Source organism: Apteryx mantelli, chromosome 4 (assembly GCF_036417845.1).
Source record: "Apteryx mantelli isolate bAptMan1 chromosome 4, bAptMan1.hap1, whole genome shotgun sequence".
In the NCBI taxonomy this organism is placed as follows: domain Eukaryota; kingdom Metazoa; phylum Chordata; class Aves; order Apterygiformes; family Apterygidae; genus Apteryx; species Apteryx mantelli.
In genome coordinates, this window is record NC_089981.1 from 51717781 (window position 1) to 51734471 (window position 16691).

The window sequence follows — 16691 nt, forward strand, 5'->3', positions numbered from 1 at the left end:
GCAGTTAAATGACAAAGGGAGATGACTTTGGGAGAGACAGCTAGAAAGGATTTGGAAGGTGAGATGACTTACATAAGCATTACTGCTATGAGGAAAAGAATCTAAACAGTTAATTTTATAAAATTAAAACTAAATCTGTGAAATGCCCCTGAAGAACTTCTAGCTAAAAATGCTGGACAATATGTTAGGTCTGATTGGTGTATGTGTGTGAGGTGTCTGTGTGTAAACTGATGTTCTCATGGAGAACTCATACATTTTTATAGAAAAAATTGACCTTTCTTAGCCAAAAAAGCTGGGTTTATTTCTTCTGTTGTTTTTTTAATATACTTTTTTTTTTTTTTTAAGGAAGTGGAAACTTCCACAGAAAACTTTTCTACTCTACACAAACCTATCAGGAGAGGGGGAGGTGGGTTTTTTGTTTGTTTTTGTTTTATTTGTTTAATGCCTGACTGAGTATTTTGAGTTGGCTGAGTACTTTATTGATCTCTTTGACAAAAAGAAACCACGGATGATGGGAGGCAGAGAGGAGACCCTAAAACTCTTTCCAAAGTTACAGTTTCCAATAGTAAACTTTCTCCATGTTTTTATTAAAAACTATAAAGCACTATTAAAAGAAGCTCAGTGGCTTTGCCTAAGAGGAGGGGAATGCACTCCCTACACCAACAGGTATGAGAAGATGGGACTATTCATGCTGATGTAGACATTCAGCATTCCTAGTTCCTCTTGAAAAATATTAATTCCACATCTTATTCCTAAATATCAAAGCTAGATGCCATTCATTCTGTAGCCCTTTTATGAAACTTAGATGCAAGTGGCACGTATAGCAATTAATTAACCTAAAAATGGAGAGTTTTTTCAGTTTCCATATATGATGGAAACTGCTTTGGGGTACTGTGTCAGAATTGTGTCAAGTTAATCAAAATCTGCTGCCACCAGTGGAGCATTTTCAGTTCCTCACTTGTCAACGCTAGTGCTTGTAGAGAGAGCTGGTGCAGAGGGCTCATCTGCCTTGCCTCTTCCTCTTCTGTCCCTAGGATTCATTTGGCCAGGTTACTGCTAGAGCCGCATGAGAGGGAACAGGATCTGGGGGCGGAGGAGGAGGCAGCAGAACCTCGCAGCCTGGCTTCCGCCCAGCTGGGGAGCGCATGCCTTGTTAGCTTGTAGTTCTGGGGGCACTTCCCTGGCATTGCTGCCAAATGCAATAGTCCTGCCTGCTTCCCTGGCTCTTTGTGTCTGCCTTTGTATGACTCTTCCCTTGCAGCAATGCAAGCATCTGTGTGATGAGCAGGAAAGGGGAAATGACTGGGATTAAAACTTAACTCTCTTTATTTCTTTGCATGGTTACTTTTTACCTAGATTAGCTCCTTGGTGTGGTTTGCTGCACAAGCACTCGTGGTTAGTAGGAGAAGGAGGTGGCAAAGGTGTCACCATCTGTTCTGGTGGTAGTAAGTTGTCTTTTGCTGACTTAAAGTGATGATGGAACAGCAGGTGAAACTACACAAGCTGACTTGATCTGATCTGTCACCACTGTCACCAAAAAAGGGTTGTCTTTTTCCTGCTCCTGGACAGGTGGTTTTGTGCTTTCCCTTAAACCTGCTCTGGCACTCATTGGACCTTTCAGTGAGCCAGCACAAGTTGCTCACCCGGCAGAAAAACTGCCCACCCTTTTTCCCCCCCACTCTGTTAGTGTGCTGAATTAGCTCATGGAGAGGCACAAGATAAGCAGTGGAAGCAAGTGACTGTGGATAGGGGACAAGAGGAAGGAGATGAAACAAGCTGACAGAACAGCACAGCTGCTTTATATAATGTTATTCTACAGTGTTAGTTATGTTGGGTTTCCATGTAGCTGAAATCTAGATTCATCAGGAGTTAAGAAGCGTTTGCATAGCTGCTCAAAAAAACCCCCAGTAAAATGTGTTAAGAATTTTTGGTGTCCAACTTGAAGTTCTTACTAATTAGCTTTGAAGATGTGACTTCTGATTCTTTTGTGGCATCCTGGCTTTGACAGTTTGGTTCAAAGTGTGTTGAGGGGAGAGCAGTCTGTTTCTAGTGCATTAAATCATTATGGGGAGTCTTCTGTTTTGTTTTTTATTTTTCTTTAACTCTGGCTTAGTTCAAACAAACAAAAAAAAAAAACTATTGTTCCTATCTCATGTAACAGTGCGTGCCTCAACCTGTGAGGAATGTGGCTTTCCATACATGCGGACTGACTCACTTTTCACAAATGCTGAGACAGAGAGCTACATCTGAAAGTATGATATGTTAAACCTGTGAATAAATTTCCTTCTAGAATCTCCAGCTTCTGTGCTGGCATTCCTGTCTGGTCCAGAGGATGCACAAAAGTCACAGCTCTTAACAGGAGATTTGAGGGAGATTGCTCGAAACCTATTAACAAAACCTGGCTCCCATACTGCTTAAGGAGGTTTCAGCAACCTCTGAACAAAAAAGGAATAAAATATCTTCCTTCTGTGTCTCCCTTGCCATGCACATACTCATTTAAAGTACAGGGACTGAATAAGTCTCTGAAGAGCCCAGAAATTCCATATAGTGCCAGCTGAATTTCAGGTATGCTTTGATTTTCTTCAGGCTCCTGGATGAGACAAATTCCATGTTCCGTTATTGTTTTAAAAGAGAGTATGGAAACAAATAGCCCTTTGTCTTCTATGTGTCAATAAGAACTGATTAAAAAAATACTCTATCTCTGATCATACAACCTTATAGGGGGCAAGGAAACTAGCTATTTCAACCATGTAAGAGTTTTAGGTAATAAGCGTCATGTGTTGGCATAATTGTCTTGCCTGCTTGGCAATATTTGTAGATGAAGCAAGTCTGAGATTAGCTAAGTGTCTTATTTTAGCATTTCTTGCAATAACTTGTTAGTAAAACGGCCTTTTAAGACAGCTGGAACTGATTGTAGAGTCCAAACATCCTCTGATGCCCTGTAGAGATGAAAATAGAAGCAGGAGTGAGATAATGGTCTAAGTATCTACAATTGGAGAAAGTGCCATCCCACGCCTGGGGGGCAGGAGGGAAGGTTGGCTTGGCTGGATTAGGGCACTAGTTGAACAAAAAGAACTGAGTGCTGGTAGGGCCAGTCTAAATGCAGACATCCCAGAACTTCAAGAAATACAAGAAAAGCCCTTTTGAGGCTTAAGATTACTGTGAGACTTTGCTCCCATGCAGGAAATATATTCGTTGTTTATAAAACCACTCCCATAGAGACAGGAAAATTAACTTCAGTCTTCTGAAGATTTTATAGTTGTAGCATTTTGATAGTTGGTCATCCAACCTTTGAATCAAGTTTGTTCAGGAATCAATTGCTGCTTTGAAAAAAACCTAAACAGGATTAGAATTTACTGGGTCTTGTTTGTTTGAAATTGCTCAGTAAAGGTAAAGAGAGAATTCTGTCTTTAACTCAGTTCACATGGGTGGCCCATCTCACTTGTTCCCTCTTTCTTTTCCCAGTTCACTGCTCCGCTATGGTGGAAATCTGTCCCTTCAGAGTGCCATGAGTGTCCGGTTCAACAGCAATGGAACGCAGCTTTTGGCGCTGCGTCGCCGCCTCCCACCAGTCCTCTATGACATCCACTGCCGACTGCCTGTCTTCCAGTTTGACAACCAAGGGTACTTTAACTCATGTACCATGAAGAGCTGCTGTTTTGCAGGCGATCGTGATCAGGTAATAAGCAAGTGATGCTGTCCCGAGACACCTCTATAACTATCTTCCCCCCCCCCCCCCCCCCCGATTCAGGAGATAAAACAGGTGGCAGGGCTTGTGTAGTTCTACCTCAGTTTTACTGCAGAACTATTTTGCAACATAGACTTTGAAAGAAGAAAAATATCTACTAAAGCCCACAAAAAATTTTACCTCTTCATGAATGTGGTCTAATACTTTGAAGTTGATATTCACAAGAAAAGTGTTTGCAGAGGCTTTTTAAGCCCTTTTACTATGATAGTAGATCCATGAATTAGACAATATTATCCAGGTATGATAAGGAAACGTCTTCCTTTCATTTCCATATTGCTTTTAAAAGCAATAGAGGCAATCCCACACAACCTAAATATTGTGGATTTCTAAAGTTCTTGTTTCAAATTTTAATTTTTCTTCATTAATGATAAACTACTGGATCAGATAAGTCTTTATGGTTGAGTGTCCTGTCAGTGAGGATGGCCAGTGGTTAGGGAGGAGTAGTTTGCTGCTCCACTGTGGTAGGTCTCAGTCCCTACTGCCAATCACAAAGAAATGGGCCACTCATAAAGTGACTAACAGCAGTTTGCATGTTTCTAGAGCTGAACATTGTCTTTAGACAGCTGTATTTAATAACTCCTAAGGATGTTTAAGGACAAAAAAATGTATTTTCAAGCTACAACACTATAAGACTAACTAAGACCTGAAAATTTCTCTGCTGTCATCAATAAGGGTTCTGCAATAAGAATTTGTTCATTAATTCTATTGCTGCTGCAGGAGGCAGAGTTGAGCTTCTTTCAGATTATAAGGAAATACATTTGCGTCACTGAACTGAGCAATGTGACTAATGGGCATGGGGGGAGGTAGGTGTGCTTCGTGTTGCTTTAGAGTTTTACATAGTTTTTGGCAGAAAGAAAGTATAATACTGAAACAATCCTAAAAAAAAAATCAGGGGAATTTACAATGGGAAACACCTCTATTGTTTAGGGGAAAAAGTTGCTGCTGATCTGAAATGCGTTGTGTAGTCAGCCTAAAGACGACACTGTTTTTTCTCCTCTGGAGTTAAAAGTAGACTTATGTGCGCTCTGACAGTAGTTTAGCTTCTCATCTGATATGTAAGATCTAGAAAAAAAGCCTTAGTGTCTGTTGTTCCACTTTTCAAAGCATTTTCTGATGGGTCAAGTGGTATTTTAATGGGAAGAATATGGTCATTCTGCATCAGGTTGATGCTGTGCTTCAGAAGAATGCCTTTTTTTCCTAAACCTGATAGTCTTTCACCTTGATGGACTTTTTGATCAGCTAAGAAGTAGCACATAATGCTCCTAACCAGTTGGAAATTAGAGCAAAAGGAGCTCTATTCCCTTATGAATGCTATAAGAAGCTAAGAGGGAAGATGTGGTTTAATATGGAATATCAGGGAGATACAGATGCTGACATATAGGTACATGCTTATACTTGTAAAGCCAGTTTTCCAACTGGAAGGAAAAAAAAAAGGATGAAGTCACAGGAACTGCAAAAGTGTAGTCTAACTGTGCATGTCCCAAATTGTCTGGTAATGCCAAACTCAGCTGACTTAGATTGCCAACAGTACGGATAGCCCTTAGGGACTGTCTTTTGCAGAGAGCCCAATTCTAGTTGCAGGCAGATCTAGAAAAGAAGGTTAGAATTTGAACCTATTGCAAGATGCGCAAGATGAGTGAGAAACTTGCAGAATGTTTTTTGAGATTTAACCCTGTTACAAAACTAGTGTGTCTCTTTTTTTGGTAAGTTTGTGAATATAAAATAATGTATCTCTTTCCAAAATCAGAATTCACCTACAAAAAGCACAAAAATGGGTTCCAACTTTTGCTCCTTTTGCAGGGAGCATTTGAAGAGATTTAGGCATTATAAAGTTGTGTTCAAATTGCGAGTGTCATTTGTGGTAGGAAGACTTCTTCAGAAATTTTATCTTGTTGCAGCTCTGACTTTATCCTTCTTTAGTTTTTCTTTTCATGTGTGTTAAACTGATGATTCAATCTTTTCTCTCTTTTAAGCTATCTTAAATACGTAGTTGTTAATGCTTCATACAGGGCCTAGTAATTTTTTTTAAAATTACAGCCAGTATTCAAAAAGTATTGTGTTGTCTGCACATTTAGTTCATCTGATAAAGTTGCATTTAGATTCTGTGTTTTAACCCTAACAAGAAAAGACATATCCCTAACTCATCAGTGCTTAGAGTGCAGTTGCATTGAAAAAAAGTGAACTGCTGAAAGAAAGAGGCCTTTCTTGTCCAGCAGAGGCATACAAGATGCAAGATATTTCATTGAGCTGATTCAACTTCCTAAGCTGGAAACTTCTTTTTCAGGGTTAATGACTTAAATTGACTCTCAGAGGTGTCTGGCAAGTGTTTGAATGTCATGCGAGAAAGGAATCGGAGGGTGGGTGAGAAATTTCCTTTCAGAGCTGTGAAGTTCAGCTGCTCACAGAACTACAGCCTTTGTTAATCTTTCCCTGAAGTTTGGACATGGAAAGCAGTTTACTCATGGAAGGTTTTCCTGTGAATCATGACCATCAAGGTTTAAAAACCCTCAACTTTTAGTCTAAAGTACTCAGTATCTGCCTCCAGAATTTCACTGTAACACAGTGATGAAAATCTACAGAGAAGGTAGATAACCTCATGTTCAAAATACAGCTTTCAGATTGTAGTGTGACAAAAATGAACATAACCCTAACAGCAAGCACACAACTTACAAGTTCTCTTAGAGTTATCCCTTACACTTTAAGAGATTCAGTACTGAAGTTCTCATAATGGTCAGGTGTGTTATTTTGCTGTGACAAGTGGGGTGTGTGTGTGTGTGTGTGTGTGTTCAGCTTTAAGTTCAACTAATATAATTTCTTTGCACAAGTTAAACACAGACTACTAGTTGGGGGGGGGGAATTTGGTTGGTTTGCATGTTTAATGGTATTTAGTCCTTCTATACTAGTCTCTTAGTATTCTCTCTTTAGTCGCCAATAGATTCTGACAGCTACTCAAGAGAAGCTGGATCCAGAACCCCTGACTTCCGTCACTTAAGAGCGGAGCCTGCTAGAAGTGATCTGCATACCAGCTAGTTGCATTAAAGCACTCACATTGCAAGTAGATTGAAACCTCCTAACAAAGAATTCAATACCATTAATGCTTCAGGGAACAAAAGCTGTAGTTTCATCTGTTAATCTTGGTGACATTTTTAATTTTAAGATAATATGAAGTAAAGTGGTTAGACTGGTTCAAGTTCTTGCAGCTATTTAGGGTTTGTGGATTGTGGCAAGAGCTAAGTGACAGGGATGTTTGAGGATGAAGAGCTTTGCTTCTATGTGTACTTGCACACAGACAGTTGTTTTTCTTCAGCAGCATTACCACCCTTGTCCTTGTGAACTTGATTTGAAAATCAGCAAACAATATATGCAAACACTTTTCCTAGAAATGCCACAGTGAGATTTTCCTTGTTTCTTATAGCTACCAAAGCCTGACAGATGATGTTTAGTTGGGTGCTTCATTTGTGCCCATTTATAATTGCCTTTATTTGCTCCTCTCAGAATTCTGCCTTTGTCTTTGTCATGGAGGTAATGATCTCATTCACTTGCCACCTCTTTTTCCCTTCTTTGTACGGGAGTTTTGATGTTGGCAGATGAATGAGCTCAGAACTGTAAGCCATTTGCATTGTCCTGGAGCCTGCTTGACTCATGCAGCTGTAGAAGGGAGGAAGGATAAGACAGGCTAGATGGGTCAAGCATGACCTCCAGCCACCCACTCCGCCAGTTTGCTGTAGAGGTTTCTGTGAGAGCATAATCTATTCATCTTTTTGATACAGTCATCCAGGCTGTGATTCTCAAAGGCAATTTATTTATGCACCTAACTCTCATTGACTTTTACCCTGGTGTGCACATTTATTTGTTTATATACAAACTATAAAATGTGTGAGAATTTCAAGTTGCATGAGGATACAGGTGGAGTTTCTGTTCTTCTCATTCTCATTAGAATTTGGGAAATGTTGTTTCAAAGACTAGGGTTTTTTAGTTGCTGGTTGACTGTACAGACTAGTATGGAAAATATCTTCTTGGGCCTGAGGGCAGGGGGACTATTAAAGGACTTTAGTTGCCTAAATTCCTTTTTAAGTGTGTGAGCCTCAGGGATCATGGCAATGGGCAGCAGAAAGAAAGAAAAAAAAAATCCCCCCAAATTAAAATAGAGCAAAAGCTTTCTTGCTCAAGAATTCTTGTCTGTGTCACAACGGTGAGCGCTATCAGCTTGTTCTCTTTTTTTACTGTGTAGATAAATTGAAGCTCTAATGCTTGTTAGTTGTAAAATTGACTGGTTATTGCCCGCTTTAAAAAAAGCAGGGGTGGGGAGAAGTAACTTGTACCCTGTGAATCAAACAAGTGTCTTGACTCTGGCATGCCCTCAGACATTACATCACCACTCAGCCTTTTCTGTTGACATTACAGTGCTATAGGAGAGTTTCAGGAATGCACTACTCACGGTACTGCAGGCTGCTCCAACTCCCTATAAAGTTACAGCCTTCATTATGTTGAAGTCTATGTGCGCCATAGTCCTGGTTAGGGACAACACAGTTTTTTAGCAGGACAGAATTACTATATAAATGTAACCAGACCAGGATTAGTTGTACAGCTGCCAGAGGTCTTATATGGTTGTGCACTGCTTTCATACAGAAATACAACCCTTTTTTGTTCTCCTTTTTGTCATCTAATTTAAGGGCCATTTGTCTCAGGAAATGGTACTTATCAATGTCTAGCTTTAAAAACTAAAAAGAAAGGGAAGTCTTCCTTTCTAAGGAGTACATTGCATGTTTCCTATGCACAGAAGACTTCTTAATGAATAGTAGTTTACTGCAGTCAGTATTTATTAAAATGATACAAGGGCTCGCTGTGCAAATATTTTTGTCATGCTTGGCTAAAAAAAAAAATTAGTGTCTTGCTATGTCTTAAATTGGGTTCTTCCAGGACTTATTGATGAGGTTGGTTTTTTGTTTTTTACTTTCTCTAAAAGACAGTTTAAATCCCAACTATGTGCGTAACCGTATATAAAATACATAAGTGAGTACTTTATCGGGCTATAAAATTAGTAGGTTTAGGTGGCTTCCCCCCCCCCCCCCGTGACTTTTGGTAATTGGCATTGGGAAGGTCATACTGAAAATGACTCTTCAGAGTCTGGGTATTGCCAGAAGAGGCTGGGAGCTTCCTTTAACCCTTCTGATCTTGTTCACCTCTTTCCCTGTTCCCCAGGGCATCCTGCCAGCCCTGTTTCCTGTCTCCCTTCTCTTCTGAATTCCTGTAAACCCTTGGTAGAGGGTTTTAGACCTTTGGCTAGTAACATGTTAACCCAAAAGGTTCCATACTGAAGTTAAATTCTGTGGAATGGAGCCCTGGACTTTCTGAGGTTTGCAGGCTTTGCATTCCTTGTACACACATCACAGCAGATCCACAGTTTAGTAGCATCTCTTGCTGGGCTGGGGAGAGGGAAAGGAAGGAAGGGTGAGCAGCAGTGCACTGTTAAAAATGACAAGGACCAGCAGTGAGTGCTGCACTGACAATACTTCTTCTTGAGTTGTTAAAACTAGGCCTTTTCTAGATAGTGAAAAGAAGGCTATGAAGTCTGGATGTCCTTAACCAAAAAAAATTTTATTTAGTGCACATTTGAAAAAGTAGCAAATGGCTGAAGAAAGCCGAAGAAAACAATTAGGGTGCATGCAGTTTCAGCCATGTACAGAAGAGTCCATTTCATACACTTGGAGAAACTCATTGCTTTCTTTGGAACGTAACAGAAATATTTTTCCCTGCCACAGAAATCCACAATAATGGTTTCTAAGTTACTTTTGTTCATGATTAAAAATAACTGTTATGGTCTTTCTGCATAGCAAAAAGGCAGCTGTAAAAATGTTGGTGGATTGTTTCTGATGATGCTTCTATAAGCATTTAAAATTGCCCCGCACATAGTTGGTTGCTCATAAGATTAGGGCTTTAGGGAGCGGGAATAAAAATGTTTGGCTTTTGAATGTTAAGCACTAGAAGCAATCTGTGTTTTCCGGTCTGTTAGGTCATAGTTTTTCTTTTTCTGGTCACTGTAGTTCATGAGTTAGGCATGCTTCTTGCTGAGGAACAATGTTACTGTTGGAAAAAGCCTTTGGGGATACCTGCTTGATTCTCAGGCCAAGAGGGAAATCTTTTAAGTTCCGTTTCTGCTACGATTTGAACCCTCTTGAAAAACAAAATGTTCTGGCTAGTATGAAAAAAAGCAACTGTCCTCAAAGTAAATGTGTTTCTTAATACCACAGTGCTACCACAGAGCCCTAGTTATAGATTAGTCTTTCATTTAGTCTTTCATTGTGTTAGATAACTGCACAAAAGATGTGGATCAAGCCCCCGGATTACTCAAAAAGCAGAAAATGAGAGAACATACAGGTATCATTTCTGGTTGGTAGATGGGAGCATACCTACCAAGGTGGGAGCATATCTATCTAAGAAGATCAGCAGATGAGCATTAGAGCAGGTTAACAGCCTTTCCAAACTGGTTGCAGCAGCAACTTTATACTGAGAGCCTAGATTCATCAGCATGCAAATAACCAGGGAGAAGATCAGGCCTTGCAAAGAGATGGAAATGCTTGGCCTATTGGCTGTTGTTGATTTCTTGATCCCTTAAAGAAAGGGATGGACGACATGACTACTCTGTAGGAGGGGTTTTTTTTCCTCCGGAATGGCCCATTCCAAACAAACTGTGTTATCTTGCTGATTTTCATTTGTTTGTTTCTTGTTGCTTTTTGAATGGGAAAAGGCCTTTTCTTCTACAATGGATTTGTCCTTATTCTTGTTTCTGCTCTCATCAGTGGGTACTCTAACAATAAAAAGATGGTTTGAAAACAAATCTGTGGGTATTTTACCTGCAGGAAAATGCAGACTTAACACTGAATTCCTGATCAAATTGTAGGTATCAGTCATGTATTAAAAAAAAAAAAAATAGTGGGAGAGTCTCACTTATAAAAAAGGTGAGTAGAGCAGTCTTGGCATCACAGAAGGCCCAGAAGCAGCTGTAAAATTTTTTGTTTGCTCTCTTCTTTCAAACACTTTTCAGGCAAAATGTGTGGTGTGTAGTGAGATGTGCACTTATGGTTGAGACATTTTTATGCGTGTGTATATATGTATATGTACACACACAAATACATATGTATTTATGAGATGACCTTTCTTACTCCTTGCTTTTATTTATTTAAAGTCTGTTTTCTTATCCCCTTGAACCAGTCAGGTAGTTCCAAGAGCAGTAGAGCATTGGGATTTTTTGTTTCAAGGATGAGTTCCCATCTGGGTTTCCTGACGCTTAGTAAGGAGTGTGGTTATGGTATTTCTCAGCAGTTGTTGACAGGGTGTCTCCTTCTCTTCTCTGTGTGGCTACCTGTTTGTAAAAACACTCCTAGGAACCTAATAATTCTGGAACCCTCAGGTCCTCTATGAAATTTGAAGTTGGCCATTAGGCTTAAAAGCTCTTAGAGACTTAGAGATGCCACAACTAACAAAATAGCATAAACTCTATTTCCTTAGGAAATTTTCCTTTGGGGAAAATACGCAGTTCTGTGTTCTTCATGTGAATGGATTCCTTCTCCAGAATAATGATCACTATGAATTTTAATATGTGTTGGACCGATAATTAATGTTTTTCAGACTTCAGTGATGCTTCAGACCAAACTGACTTCTCCTGTGCATGTCCTATCACAGAGAAGAAGTGCAGTTAGGACTTCTGCCTAGCACACTACAACCATCCAGGTGCTCGTTTGTTGTCTTAGGAGAACAAGCAAAAGCCTACACCCAGCCCATGAGCTATGTTGTGTTACAGGCAATATATGGAGGATGTACATCCTGCCTCTTACAGGAGCTGTGTAAAGCACCAGCAGAATCATTGTGATATTGGGTGTTTCTGTGCTTTTTTTTCTCCGGCGTGTGGATATTGGATTACTTCAAGAAGCTAAGGGGCATCTCTTTGAAAGCATGAGAAAAATCCTGTCTAGCCTGATCTTTCCTGCCCCGAGCTTCCTTTGCCCATCTAAGGAATGGACAGACATGCTTGAGTGAGTGGGAATCGAGATTTAAGTATAGTCTCTTTCAGAGCTGACTTGTTAGTAAAACTGTAGTCAGCAGCATGGAATTTGATAGTCTAACTTCTTACTGTCTTTAGGATGAGTACCCCTAATTTAGGCATCTGTAGACATGTTCATGGCTTCTTCATTTTGGCATTTTCCCGTTGGTAACTTAGCAGTAGTGACTTTTTACATGGTTATCATTCTGTACCCATGGTCTTTTTCATCCCTACGTAATCATATGGTGATGGTGTGTTTTACTTTGTGTTTTTTAAGACAAGTTCTTCTACACTGTTCTTATCCTCCTCTACATTAGTAGGGCTATTCTAAAGACTGGCCAATATGTTTGGAAAAGATGGTCTATGCCATCTGGTTCCTTGTCTAGGGCCACAGATGTAAAGATATCTCTGATCCAGGTCATAAATAACTTCTACCCATAGAGAAAAAGGAAATGTATATGTTGTAAAATATAGAATAAGGTTTGACTTGGATTTAATTTTATTTAAATACTCCATATTCAGTAGCACCTGAGGAAATGTAGCCAGTGGGATTCTGAAAGCTTTCAAGCTGGTAATGGTAAGAAGAAAAATAAATTTCCAAGAGCGGTAGTATTGCAATATGCAATGCTAATGCTACTGTTAGAAGACTGTAGCAGCAACAGATTAGATCTCCACTTATTTATATCAACTGCTCTAATTTCCTTGGGGAGACGGAAAATAAGAAGAGTTCCAATGGAATGAGTGGGGAGTGCTAGTCTGAAGTAATTCTGCCAGATTCCTGACAATTCTAGGCATTTTACGCGTACTTGAAGCTCAGACTGAATCTGTGCTTTCTCCAGCAGCAGACTCCAGCCACGCCTGAGAGTTTTCTTCCTTCTAAGGCAAACTTCTGAATCAGCAGCTTGTAGTCATCTGGAAGCCTTTTCCTGTCACTGTTGCTAACAGCTAGTTGTAGAGGCTGATTCTTCCCTTCTAAAAATATATATATTAATTACTAGCAACTGCTTTTCTGTCTAATTTCATGTTCTTGTGAATATTCTGAATGTTGATTTCTGAGGTCCTGATCAGATACAGCAGCAAAAATGCAGACAATGAAACAGATGTTTTTGATATTGGTCTCTCCTCCCAGACGTTTGAGCATCTGAACTCTTCACTCAGTGTCTGGTCTGATTCAGAATTCACCACTGCACTTGTTCGCTAGGCTATGTTCTGTTTAGGGTTTGCCTTTTGGGAGTGGGGGCAGGTGGGGAGAGAGCACATGCTGTCTTAGCCATTTACTTTTCTTTGTGTAGCCACATGTGTTTGCCTCTCACTTGCCCCCATGATTATCTGGTTAGTACCCACTAACTGGGTTGGTAGAAGGTGCTCTGCTAGGAATTAGTTTTTGCACATCCGCTCAAGACCAAAGATTCTTGGCCACAATTGAAGTGGAAACTAAGCATATGCAACACAGCAGCCTTCCATCTACCCCCCTCCCTTTTCTTCCCTTTCTGTTCCCTCCCTTTTTAAAAGCTTACTCTGTTCTTTCAGGATTTCAGCCTTGATAGCTAAGGCTTGGTGCACTTCATAGCAATTGTTCCTTTGAATTCATTAGAAGTATGGACTGACTTTTGCATTTTCTTTACCCTTATCCTCCAGCTCTCAACTAGTTTGGAAGGCTATTGGCTTATTGTCATATTAATAATGAATATATTAAAAAAACAAAACAAAACTTTTTTTTACAAAATGATCGTGTAAATGTCCTGCTAAGGTCAGTCCAGCTGTGCTCTCCATTAGCCTTGGTTCCCATCATCTTGTGCAGATAGTGCTAATTGGAATTTTGTTTATTTCTCAAATGTCAAGGAAGACAAGAGTTGCTGGCTGCAGCAGCTTGGTTGTCCACTCGTGAAGCTTCAACTGGTACGTTATTCTTTAAGTAGCCGCATTCATGAATTTGTGCTTTTGGCTGTCTCTTGATCTCCAGCCAAAAAGCTACACTCTACTGTTCAGACTCCTATCAACTGATCTTACAGAATAGGACAAAAAGAATGCATTTGGGGATTTAATTCTATATTGTGAGAACAGCAGGAGAACAGTTAGCCCAGAGATAGCCTACCAGGTCAGGGGAGTGAAAAACAATGCTGGCTGCTATAATGGGTGCAGCAGAATGGCAGAGATACCAAATAGTGGGATATTCTGTGGAATGTGGTATATTTTTAATAATCACTGGTGGAGCTAACTATTGAAATATCAATTTGAATTTACATAATCTCACGATTCATAGCCCATTGTTTATAACATCAGGCTTGTGTAGGTAACTTCCTCAGTTAATGCTTTTGGCATTTTTGATGGCAGTCTCAGTTGCAAGATTAGACCCATAACTTCCTCTTCAGAATGACAGCTGAGATCCTGAGCTGAGCTTTGTTCTGTGACTAGACATAAATTGCAAAGCAAACACTTTATTCATTCTTACTCGTTGCCTCTTAACTCACTCCAGAACGCTATGACCAAATTTATTTGGTTGGTGCAAATGTCATTGTAGGCAAGAGGAGGGTAACAAGGGACTTTTTCAGTGCTTTTAAGTAGGTAGGTGCTACTTTAAGTTACTCTTCCAATTTCTTGCCATCAAGCTGCTTTAAATAGACTCCCAAAATTGCAGGCAGCTGACTTTATGCAACCCCATGTGCTGAACCACTGCTTATGCCTCTGCATATGTGGCCTAAGTTTGTTTTCCCATTACAGTTTTCATGAAGCCATGTGATGTACTGTAAAGGTTTCAGGTGGTTTTTTTGTGACCCTTTCTCTCCCTGTGCGCCTCCCCCCCCAAAAGCACTCCACCAAGCCAATTCTTTCATTTCTCTCTCTCTCTCTTTTTTTTTTTTTTTTTTTTTTTTTTTTTTTTTTTTAAACTTTGGTAATCATAGAAAAAATTCAGACCTCTCGAGGTTGTTTGTCCTGACTTCCTGCTCAGAGCAGCGCATCTTCAAAATCAGATCAGGTTGCTCAGGGAATTGTCCAGTTAAACTTCGGGTTTTCAAGGGTGAAGATGTCTTGCCATCTCTGGGCACCCATTGTAGTGCTTGTTACATTCACCATGAACGTTTTGTTCCTTTATGCTCAGCTGGAATTTCCCTTCCTCGGACTTGTGACTGTCACTTCTTGACCATTCACTGCACGCCTCTGAGGAGAGTCTGTCTCTGACATCTCTGTATTCCTTTAGGCAGTGGAAGGCTACAAATAGGGTCCTCTCTGCCCCTTTGCTTTCTCTTCTCCAGGCTAAATAAAGCCAGTTCCCTTAGCCTTTCCTCACAGGTCATGTGCTTCAGCCTTAGGGGTCCTCCTCCAGGCTCTGTCCACTTTATCAGTGTTTCTATCTTGTTGGAGTGCCCCAAACTTAACCACGTACTCCAGGTGTGGCCGCACAAGTGCCAGGTAGAGGGGAATAATCACTTGCCTTGACCTTCTGCTTACGTTCTTGCCAATGCTGTCCAATTGTGGTTAGTCTGCATTGCTGCGGGGGCACACTGATTTTTGCTTTCTCCAAAGACTGAGTATACTCTAATCAGTAGCCTTTGCAGGTAGTATGTTCCTGTTCAGTGGGCGGTGATATGCCAGACTTCCCAGACAACTGACTACAGAGTCTTGTAGGATGTACAGTGTGTTCATGTAAAAGTTGGTTTTGTAGCAATCTGAAGACTCTCACAGACACTTAGTTCCCTGCACGGATGTAATATGTTTTTTTCCCTGTGGGTGTATATGTAGATCTGGTGCAAGATACCTCAAACCTGTCACTTCTGCACCTATCATTGGTAGATTTGCTTGATTTATTATGTCAAGCGGTAAATTACTCTGTTATCAAGGGGTTGTTAGAACTTGTTTGTTTTAAAAAGTGAATTATGGTCATAAATTCAAGATGCTGAGCTTTTTAGCTGTTTTAGAAGTCTTCAGTTTTCCCATATGTCTTAGACAAACCAGTTTCTGCTTCAACTACAGGCTTTGGTAATAAATGCCAATAATTGGCAACATTTTTATAACTTTAAAGAAGACATTTTTTCCAAGTAACATTTTCTTGTATAACAAAACATGTTAGAGCTGCTTTCTTTCTGGTTGCTGGGAGGCTGCCTATATGAGCCCTAATCTGTGAAGATTTGGCACAGACATTGAGCCTGCTGTGGGCTAACATTATAAGTAGTCAAATGAAAGGAAAGCACGTATTCCTGGCACCAACAGGTCACTTTAGCAGAGGTAAGCTGCCTAAGTGCAAACATGTTAGTTTGCAGAAATTGTTTTCTGACATGGAAAGGAAGGGTCTATGAATGATGCACAACTAGTGTGCGCAACTTTTTAAAGGAACTGGTGTTTGATCAGTGCTTATTACCTGTCAGTAAATAAGCAGAATTGAATTAATAAATGCTTACTCACATCCTACATCCATAAAAATGAGATCTACACAGAGAAAAGAATGGGCGGATTGTGATAGTAAGGGACCAGGGAAGGGATTTTAGGAGCTGGTTATTGCATTTTTGTGGCTGGAAGCATGCAAACCATGTAAGAATGTAATTAGCATTGTGAACAGGCTATATGCAAACTTATAGCAGCTTTCTCCATGTTAGTATATGTTTTGTTTGTTTGTTTTCTCAGTCCTGTGTTATTCCAGGACTTGTCTCTTCACTGCTTGATTTTACTTTGCCTGATGAGTTAAAGTATCTCTGGATAAGGAAAGAAACTTGTTAAATTTGAGCCAAACAAAACAGAATTTGTCTCCTTTCAAAGGTTAAAAAGGGGACATACTCCATTTCTTTTTTTACTCCCTTCCCTCTACCCTAATAAGAAAAAAAACCAAAATACTCTTTGACTACATTGATTGGGCAAAAGCATTAAGTCAGTTGAGGACTGTAGATTTACTGTTTACACCAGTACAAC

General features: G+C 40.0%; 1 protein-coding gene across 3 annotated transcripts in view; it reads left to right on the forward strand.

The window, feature by feature from the left end:
• DCAF5 (DDB1 and CUL4 associated factor 5) overlaps positions 1-16691 on the forward strand; it is a 77967-nt gene that overhangs the window by 39251 nt on the left and 22025 nt on the right. For all 3 annotated transcript variants that reach the window (XM_013959548.2, XM_067296557.1, XM_067296556.1), the window contains exon 6: positions 3466-3679. In XM_013959548.2, coding sequence (XP_013815002.2) covers positions 3466-3679 — 214 coding nt within the window. The remainder of the gene's footprint in view (positions 1-3465; positions 3680-16691) is intronic.